Source organism: Odontomachus brunneus, unplaced genomic scaffold (genome assembly GCF_010583005.1).
Source record: "Odontomachus brunneus isolate Ranch 3 - 2012 unplaced genomic scaffold, Obru_v1 Obru_scaffold_134, whole genome shotgun sequence".
NCBI lineage: Eukaryota > Metazoa > Arthropoda > Insecta > Hymenoptera > Formicidae > Odontomachus > Odontomachus brunneus.
Genome location: NW_022639584.1, coordinates 800,316 through 810,542, shown reverse-complemented (window position 1 = coordinate 810,542; position 10,227 = coordinate 800,316). Strand labels below are relative to the sequence as shown.

Below are 10,227 nucleotides of genomic sequence, written 5' to 3'. Positions count from 1 at the left end.
TCTCTCTCTCTCTCTCTCTCTCTCTCTCTCTCTCTCTCTCTCTCTCTCTATCTATCTCTTGGTTGATAATAGAGGAGCGAATTAAGAAAACTCCCCCGCCGCGACTCACCGCATTTCTCCCCGAGTTCTCGCTCGCATGCTCGCGATACGAGTATTTGTTGTGTTGTTATAATGACACCGAGATTGGAAGCGCAGAGACGTCGAGCGGTCTCTCTTCCACGCGGCGTTACGGCATTCAAAACCCCCACTTAAAGACCCCCTAATAAAACTCTCTGACCATAACTAGGTTGTCTCCAAGAGATGTGCGAATCAAAGATTTTCAATGTCGAATCGATTTTAATTTCGAATTCGAATCGAACCAATGAAATTTCACCCGAATCGAATCGAATCGTTAAAAGAATTTTTAATTAACATAATAATTCAATTCAATATGAAAATAGTGACTTCAGTATAAGAGAGATAACATTGATTATGTGATATTAATTCATTTTAAAGTAAGAGATATATAATATATAGTCGGTAAACGTGTATAGAATACAGTTCTAACCTTAAAAGCTGCGCAACGACACATATGGATTCGATAGTTGTCGGTAAGAGTTTACTAAGAAGCCATTATCTTCTTTTAATATTTTTGGAGAAAATCTTAATGTATAGCAAATACGGAAAAAAGAGACATGTTTTCAATTTCTTTTTCGTTATCTATCTCTCCTTAATTTCACTTAACCTACTGCGATAGGAATTCTGTAATTAAATATTGTGAAGGATTTCACAAAACATGGTGGACCGACCAAAATTGACTCATAATTAGACTTTTATTAGAAGGTCTCTAAGACGTACTCAAGTCCCGGCAAAATTCACCACTTTTTCGCGGCCGTCGGCTCGGCGGGTAAATTTTGTTTAAATAAAAAAATGTGATTTAAGTAAATATATGTTATTAAGTCCCGCCAAATAAATATTTACTATTTTTTAGATACTTCTTCTCTTTCTCATAATTATGTATATGTATAAAATGTTTGTTGAGTGAGGAAATATATATTTTTCGCGGCTACGGAATTAAGAAATCTCCTCTAGTCGCCACTTTTGTCGACTATCGATCAAAATCCCGCGACCTGGGGAAAACGCGGAGAAGACACGCAGAGAGACGTTCGAACTTGCGCGCGATATCCAACGTTTCTGACGATAACGACAGTCCAATGAAGATTGGACTCTTGCTGGTTTTCGCGTTTCACGGCGGCTTGGCCCGGTCACGCGATAAGGGGCTGAGTTCTTATTGGACGCGGAGAAGGTCGGAAATAAAACCAGGAACGAGGTGAGGGAGGAAAGAACGGCTCGGATGTACAGGATAAGTTGAAAGAGACGAGTCCCTCGAGTTCGCGAATGAGGTAATAAAATATTCTCGCGAAAAGTTCAGATTCTTTCCGAGGACTTCGCCGTCGGGCGATACTCCGAGAAAAGTTGATCCTCGCGGAAAGAGAGAAAGAGAAAGAAAGAACGAGGAAGCGATATATGTTCTGAATGCAGTAATGCCACGATACAAACTGTAATGGAAATAAAAGTAAACAGCAATGGAAGAACAATAATGAAACGCGCAAACAACATCGCCAACCGCCATGCTGATGCAAGCCGCGCTTAATTAATGCTTTTCTTCTCGGGTTTCCCTCTCAAATTACATTATGTTGCATATTTCGTTGCACTTTTGTCATCAAAAATCGTTATTTAGTAAATTGTTGTTCGCTATATATGAATGTGAGCCAATTTACTAATGAATCCTTCACAACAAATGTACAAAATATCGTGTAACATATTCTCTTAATCTTCTAACCGTGTTCGTTTCGAATATACTTTGATCATTTTCGGGATCTAAATAAATCCCGACGGTGAGAACTCTATTTAATTGACATATATATTTTTTTATATCTTTTATTTTAGCATTATATAATATTTAGTACAATATGTACTGACTTTTTCTAAAATAACTCAAAAAGTCGCAAAGTAGAGATGTGCGAATCAAAGGTTTTTAATGCCGAATCAAATCGAATCTCAGATTTTAATTTCAAATTCGAATCGAATTGATGAAATTTCACCCGAATTGAATCGAATCATTGAAAGAATTTTTAATTAACATAATCATTCAATTTAATATAAAAACAGTATGAGAAAGATAACATTGATCATGTGATATTAATTCATTTTAAAGTAAGAGATATATATATGGTCGGTAAACATGTGACAGAATACAGTTCCAGCCTTAAAAGCTGCGCAACGACACATATCGATTCGATAGTTGTCGGTAAAAGTTTATCTAGAAGCCATTATCTTCTTTTAATATTTATAAAAAAAATCTTAATGTATGGCAAACTTTTCAAGTTATGCTAATTCCTGTAAGGTTGGATGCCTTTAATAGTTCTTCATTAATGTGCGCGATCCGTATTCGACTCTTTTCGATTCGGATTCGAATTTGAATTGAATCGAATTTTATTTAATTTGACTCGAATAGATGTTCGCACATCTCTGTCGCGAAATATCACATTTGTATTTAGAATATTGTAAAAACTGTGTGAACTTTGAAACTGCTCTGAGTCAAAAAAGACCCAAACCACGACTAGAAGGTTAAAGTGAATCAGTGAATAGTCATTGATATCAGTTATGAATATAACACTGAGCACTTTCAGTGCTATATTTATAACTGCAATCAATGTATATTCACTGTTTTCAATGATGATTGATTGATTCATTTTAAGAGAGTAGTATTGTCAACAATTATGTAGAGCACAAGTTGCATTAATAAATTAGTAGGGACAGAAGCAATTTCTCAATGCGCGTTCACAAACCTGCCATAAGTTGGTTCAATAACTCCGCGATATTATTGCTGTCACACTTGACTCGCACAGCAGAGAAACGCAATAACAACTTCGCCGTATTTAAAGAAAGCGTCGTCGTATCTCGCGGCCGCGTTTTCCCCGGCGAACAGTCGTCGTGAAGAATTTTCCTCCGCGAATTTCTGTTACACACATGTGTCCCTGGAATTCTGGAGTTCCTCTCTCTCCTTCTCGCGAGAGGAAATAAACTAACCCGGCGGCAAGCGAAACGCATCGTGGAGCACAGGAAAGCTCGCGCACCGCTTCCTTACCGTCGTGATGTCTCGTCCCGCGAAAGAAAAAATAGAATAAAATAAATAACCGTGTCTAAACAGATAAATTGTCGACGAAAAAGCCGTGGAAGACAACGTGTCGTCGTATCGACCCGCGCGCTTTCAACACGACGAACGGGGAAATTTCTCGAGGCCTTCAGACACGATGCAATAAAAAACGAAGAAGAAAACGAATGGAGAGACCGTAAATGTTATATTCACCGGAGACAGCGTTTCCTTGCGAGCCGCTGCGCGTGATAAGGCCGATAACAGCCGCAAGAAATTGCAGATCCGCGTTCACGTGCGTTTACATATGCTACCTGAGCAAATACGCGTAAAAAGAGCGTGTTTCATCTCTCTGTGATTTTTCCTTTGCAATAAAACAAAAGAGAGCATCAGAGGAGGTACAAGAGATAGAGAAAGAGTCCGGGAGAACGTTATTCAGTTCCTCTGACGCGAGAAATTTTTCCAAGAAAATATATACACCCCATATTTTTTCCCTCATCGAGGGAGATTACGCAAGCCGCGAGAGACTACGGAGGTGACGGAATTGTTCGAATAGAAGTTCGACGGGGGAATTTTTCCCGCCTGACGGTATTATAACGACGGAACTGGGATTATGTAAATTCCTGTTATCCATCCGCGACGCTCATCTCCTTCCTCCGCCATTCTCCACTTCCATCCTCTCTTTCTCCCGAACAAGAAGCGACGCAGACTATATCCGGACTTATCGCGCGTCACGCTGTTAAGACGCGCAAAATATGGCAAATAGTAGCCGAGGTATTTCGGGATTAGAGCTGTTTCATTGCGCTCTCTCGAATTCCAATCGGTTCACGGCGCGATTAAGCGCCCTGCCTCCCTCCTCCACTTTTTTACAGACACACTGAATCCCCGCGCTCTCGCTGCTCCTTACTTTTCAGGTATTTCGACGGATTCCTACGTGCTTCCTGTCGCAATTTACGAGCGTTCGTAAATTAACAAGGCGCCTCCTCTCTTGTCATCGGCTCACATCTCGTAAATTATTAATGCTTCACTTCCGCCCGACTACCGCGGATTCCGTTTTACCGTGTCATTCGAGCCTGCCGCGGCGCGTTGCATTTTTGCATCGGATTTTAGCGCTCGGACGAGAGCTAATGCGATACCGCGTCACTGAATTTATTTTGTCGCACACGCGTGTCTCTCTCTCTCTCTCTCTCTCTCTCTCTCTCTCTTCAGATGGCCCATTTTACCGGGCGCGTCTCGACAAAGGGACTTTTAATCGAGTCAACGTAGTACAGGGCAAAAAGCGGCAGGCGAGGGAAATTGGGCGGGTGAGGGAAGGGAAAAGGGAAATTAGGCGCGCGCCTCCACACGATCCTAAACGCGACCGTATGTCCAATTAGCGCAATTAACCCGCACCCCGCCGTCGCCCCTGCCGCGCTGTACGCGTGCACGCGTAAAAACGCTAAATCGGATTACGTGCCGTTGAAAGGGCTATTAACGGCAGATATTAAAAGTTAGCGGTGCGCTGTAATTGCCGGTGTGGCCGGCCGAAACGGTCGTAGCAATAAAGAGAGACAGAGACAGAGAGAGAAAAAGAGAGAAGGTGGGAGAAAGCGCGAAAATGTCGTCGCGTTTCCTTCCCGTTCATGGCGGCTGACGCACGTAGGACCCATCTATTCGTTCGTTCATCCATTAACGCACTACATTTTTTCGCACTTAAAGCAAAATAAGCGCGCATTCGGCGGATGCGAACAAAACCCATGCCGCAACGCGGCGAGTCTCTACGTTCGACCGTCGATTTAAATTCCGAATTACCGTAGCCGTGTACGTCGGTCTCTCTTGGAAATTAATCCAGCGAGAGACACGAATTTCCCAACGATTCCGCAATTAGACCGACATTGAGCATCTCCCTGACGAATAATCAACGCGCAGAGTCTATTAGATAAATAAACTGCGCATTGCGCGCGCTCTCTCTCTCTCTCTTTCTCTCTCTCTCTCTCTCTTATTTGGCAGGTCGTGCTAAATTTATGTAAGATCAATTTTCTATGTAAATCATATCTCGTCCCGTCCCGTTGTAGCGAGAACGCGCCGATTCTCTACCTCTCATCCATTATATATCTGCCATAATAAATCATTACGCCGCGACTGTGTTCGAGCAAGCCCGTCTCTATCACAAAGGAATAAAATTAATAATAATTACAACAACAGACCACCGCGCGCGTTCATCCGTGCAATATGCACGCTCGCGTGCAATACCGGGCATTATTAAAATTTGTGTAATGGCTGGGCCTCGCTCGTTATGGCAGCTGCGAATGTTCGCCTGTGGCGATGTGAAATCGAGATTAATAAACAGCTTGGAAACAGCTGTGCTTTGTTGCTCGCGCTCCAGTTGTGCTACGGCTCCAGTTGTGAACTCGCAAAATAATTCTGACGATAACAATAATAACAATGAATTGCTCCTAACAACAAGGCATCTTGTTCGTTCAGTTCAGACGCTCCACGCTCTAATTATTACACAGGCCGACGAGAAAAGACTCTTATCTTTACGCTGTTTACGCGTCGTCTTTCGCGAGCCCGACGATTCCTTCCGTCGCACAAAGCGCGGGAATCTGAAATTTCCGTTTCCTCGAAACCCGAATCGAAATTTTGATGCTACTTTGACGTTCTTAAGGATAGTTTGCGCCTACTTAAACGGTTTATAGCCTAGGTAAAACCTACTTTGACGATATTAATACTCATTAACTTCTCTTTTGAATCTTTAACTCTACTTTGTCAAAATTTAGACGCTACTTTGGTGCTCTTAAAAATAACTTGAGCTTACTTAGATAATCTAGGTGAAACTATTTTGACGATATTCACACTCATTTCCGAGTCGAAATTTTGACCTTATGTTGAACCTTGAATTCTACATCGCAGTAGGAACTAAGATAGCAAAATAGGTTTAACTCTAATGATATAATTTACTCCTACTTTGATGATGTCTGAAATATGTGCAACAAATAAAATGTATATTTTGTATGCTATTTGATGTTTTGTTATTTATTAAATTTTTTAAATATTTCTATAAAATACATATATTCCATGTAGGAGCTAAAGCTTCAATAGAGGTTCGCAACTGAACCTACTTTGCTTTCTAAGATCTTGTTATTATACAACCTCCTTTGACGCTGAAGGAAGCGAAAATTTCAGACATCATCAAAGTAGGAGTAAATTATATCGTTAGAATTAAACCTACTTTGCTATCTTAGCTCCTACTGCGGTGTAGAATTCAAGGTTCAACATAAGGTCAAAATTTCGACTAGAAAAACTCGCTTATCAATCGCGGCGGTAAAAATCCGCGGAATATTTATCGGCCGGGGGAACGCCGCGAAGTGGAACGACACGCGCGAAAAAGGATAACGCGGGGCGGCTTCTAAAATCGTCGTTTGTCACGGAGAGCCGCTTTCGCCGCCATAAATCGTCCCCCGACGTCTACCTTGAACCCTCCTTTTTCTCGCGTGCCAGCGCGCGAATACGGAGAGAATAAAAATCCACTTTGGAAAATCTCGCGAAAAAATATCGATTTCGTCGAAAAACACCGAGATATCTACCTTTGCAAGCGAATTGCAAGCCCGTTTTAAGACCCATGATTGTAAAAGAATGACTGTAAGAAGTAAGAAATTAACCAATCATAGTTAATTATTCTTCTCACATCTGACTCTGATTGTTTCTTATTCTTACTTCTTATTGCTATACTCTTACGGCCATTGTAGACAGGCCTTTAGGCACAGTCAAGTTGGAAGCTCACCAAACTGTCAAACTAGAAAGCGATTACTGCCGAGCTTGCCCAGTAATTGTATTATTAATTATTATTATTAATTATTACTATTATTTATTATTATTATTGACTATTAATATTTATTAAATTATTATGAATAAATCTGTCAATATAATGACTCTCAATTACGGTGTAATTTGGTGAGCTGTCCAACCTCATTGTGCCCGAACCCGTTGTTTCGCAACCCGCTGCTCACCGAGTCGCCGAGAAAAGAGGGAAATTCAAACATTTCAGAGGACATAAAAGCCTCGCGTTGTCTCTCGGAGATATTTCAATCGACACAAAAGTCGCCCAGTCTCTCGATAATTAGAAGGAGGAGGAATTAGCATTCCTGTCGGCGGAGCGGGGAAGAAAGAACAATTTCAATGGGAATTCTCCGTGAAATCTTTCCGCTGTGCGGATAACCGACTTAGCGCCTCCTTCCTCTCTTCCCGGATAGTAATCGAAGCGGCGACGGTCGAAGCACCGATCCTAATCGCGCCGTAATCCAATTTAAGATGAAGCTCGCCTCTTATCGGCGGTTACCCAAGGCGGAAACGTGAGACGAGGTCTGGTCGCGGGATCGGTGCGCGCCAAAGCTAACGGGGTCGTTCGACGTGAAATCAGAGCAGGACCAAGGTCCACCACCTCTCAGCGAGGCTCCAGCGCGCGAAAAGGGACCATTTACCGCAGCCACCGCTACGACCATGCGACCTACGCGACCGCCGTGCGACTTGTCGCTTGTGCAAACGCATGTAAGAGCGTGTAAGCCGTTGAGCAAGCAAGTGACGACGTCGAAGGAAGGATGACATCCTCGACTTTAGTCGAGGCTAATCCCCCGCCCGCTCGTCCCTGCGGTCAGTCCCACTTACGTCCGTGAGCGCGAAAAAGCGATGACTATTATTGGATTTCCACGGCCCATTTGGAAAAGTTGACCTCGCTTGGCCGCACACAAGAAGGGATCGCTGTGTGTTACATGCACCCTAAAGCGATCTCGCTATAAAAACGCTCTAGGACCTAACTACGATCCAGTCCGATTTCCCATAATAATCATAGGTTCTGGATAGCAAATCTGACTAGAAGTATAATGTTTTAAATGTGCGAATCTAAGTGGGACAGATCTTATTCGGCCAACCTCAAAGTTTTAGCAAAGGTTTGTGTTGGTTTATATTTTAAATTAAAAATTAAACTACTTCTGCCCCGATTCTAGACAGAGAATTTATGTTTGGAACAAAAGAATGGAATTCCCAATTGGGATCGTAGTGGGATAGTCTATTTTGAGACAAAGTTGGGAAGTCAGATTGGAATCTAACCTGTATTTGGGGAAAATGCTGAAAAACTACTATGCAGAATCTCGCTGCGAAAAGAACGCATTTCGAAAATTTTCTGCGCGCCGCGTTCGCGTCGAAAATATCGCGAGACTAAGAGATTGTGACCGTCCCGGCGGATTCAAAGGCGAAATTAATGGTCTAACTCATCGAAGAGAAAACACGCAAGCGCACTCGAGTCAAAATTTTGACCCTATGTTGAACTTTGAACTCTACACCGCAGTAGGAGATAGCAAAGTATAGGTTTAATTCTAATGATATATTATATAATTGACTCCTACTTTGACCCTGATGATGTCTGAAATTTCCGCTTTCGCTTTCTTTAGCGTCAAAGTAGGTATAATAGTAGGATCTTAAGGTTCAGTTAGGCAAAGTAGGTTCAGTTGCAAACCTCTATTGAAGTTTTAATTCCTACATAGAATATATGTATTTTATAGAAATATTTAAAAAAGTTAATAAATAACGAAACAGAAACGTCAAACAGCATGCAAAATATATATTTTATTTATTGCATATATTTCAGACATCATCAGGGTCCAAGTAGGAGTAAATTATATCATTAAAATAAAACCTCCTTTTCTATCTTAACTCCTACTGCGGTGTAGAATTCAAGGTTTAACATAGAGTCAAAATTTCGACTCGGAAATGAGTATGAATATCGTCAAAATAGGTTTTATCTAGGTTGCAGATTATCTAAGTAGGCTCAAACTATTTTTGAGAGCATCAAAGTGGCGTCAAAATTTTGACAAGGTAGAGTTAAAGGTTCAAAAGAGAAGTTAATGAGTATTAATATCGTCAAAATAGGTTTCACCTAGGTTGTAGATTATCTAAGTAGGTTCAAACTATTTTTGAGAGCGTCAAAGTAGCGTCAAAATTTTGACAAGGTAGAATTAAAGGTTCAAAAGAGAAGTTAATGAGTATTAATATCGTCAAAATAGGTCTCACCTAGGTTGTAGATTATCTAAGGCTCAAACTATTTTTAACAGCATCAAAGTAATGTCAAAAGGTAGGTAAAGGTAGGTTCAAAAAAGAAGTTAATGAGTATCGATATCGTCAAAGTAGGTTTTACCTACGCTATAAACCGTCTAAGTAGGCGCAAACTATCCTTAAGAATGTCAAAGCAACATTTCGATTCGAGCATTGTCGGAAGTCTACACTGTTAAATATTGGAGGGTCAAATTTAAACCAATTTCTTGAGTTAAATAATATTTAGTTATTTTTAACTATCATGTGTGTCAAAATTTACTATTTTAACACAAAACATGTGTTTAAAAAAACAACCACATCTAATCAACCCATTTAAAACAATATTAAGTCATTTTTTACTAAAACAAAGGTTACATTAACGTGCACATAATAAAAACTAAATTTTAGTCAAATTTAATACATTTCTTCAGTTAAATTATTTAACTCCATTACATTAGTTAAATTAACGACATATTTAGTAGGAGCAGTGGCGACTTATAGGAATGGTTAAAAATAACTCAAATTGAGTATAATTTGACACTACGGATTTAACAGTGTACGCTCAAGAGAATTCACGCTACCAACAATATCAAGTGACAATACTAAATCGAAATTTCCCCCGAATAATTACGCGTGACAAATGACACACCTGGAAATATATCGTTGCTGGCTTCTAGGCATCCTTCGCCCCAGCTTCCTGGCCATCCTGCCCCTGGCTGTTCCGTGCACTTACTGACACTGTCACTCACGTAAGTACGGATCGATTGGAAAAACGCGCGTTATCTTAACGTTATCTGAATGCCGACGCGACTAAATATTTCCAGAATCCGACAAATATTCTAATCGCCCGTCGGTAGATATAAACAATTTAGCGACACACGTGCTGCGCGTCGCGGCGTGCGCGCCACTCGTCACCTCGAGACGTTATGACTCCGAGACGGACAAGTGCGCGGCGGCGCGCGACAATACCAAAACAATCCGCTCCTTCAAGTCACACCGCCCCCCCCCCCCCCCCCCCCCCCCCC

At 41.2% G+C, this 10,227-nt stretch overlaps 1 protein-coding gene across 4 annotated transcripts in view; it reads right to left on the bottom strand.

The window, feature by feature from the left end:
* LOC116850127 (matrix metalloproteinase-2) overlaps window positions 1–10,227 on the bottom strand; it is a 236,249-nt gene that overhangs the window by 58,510 nt on the left and 167,512 nt on the right. The window contains exon 1 of one of the 4 annotated variants that reach the window (XM_032828038.1): window positions 9,852–10,123. The exons of the other annotated variants lie outside the window; for them this stretch is intronic. Coding sequence (XP_032683929.1) covers window positions 9,852–9,907 — 56 coding nt within the window. The 5' untranslated portion in view covers window positions 9,908–10,123. Of the gene's footprint in view, window positions 1–9,851; window positions 10,124–10,227 lie in introns of those variants that run through there. 4 annotated transcript variants of the gene reach the window in all.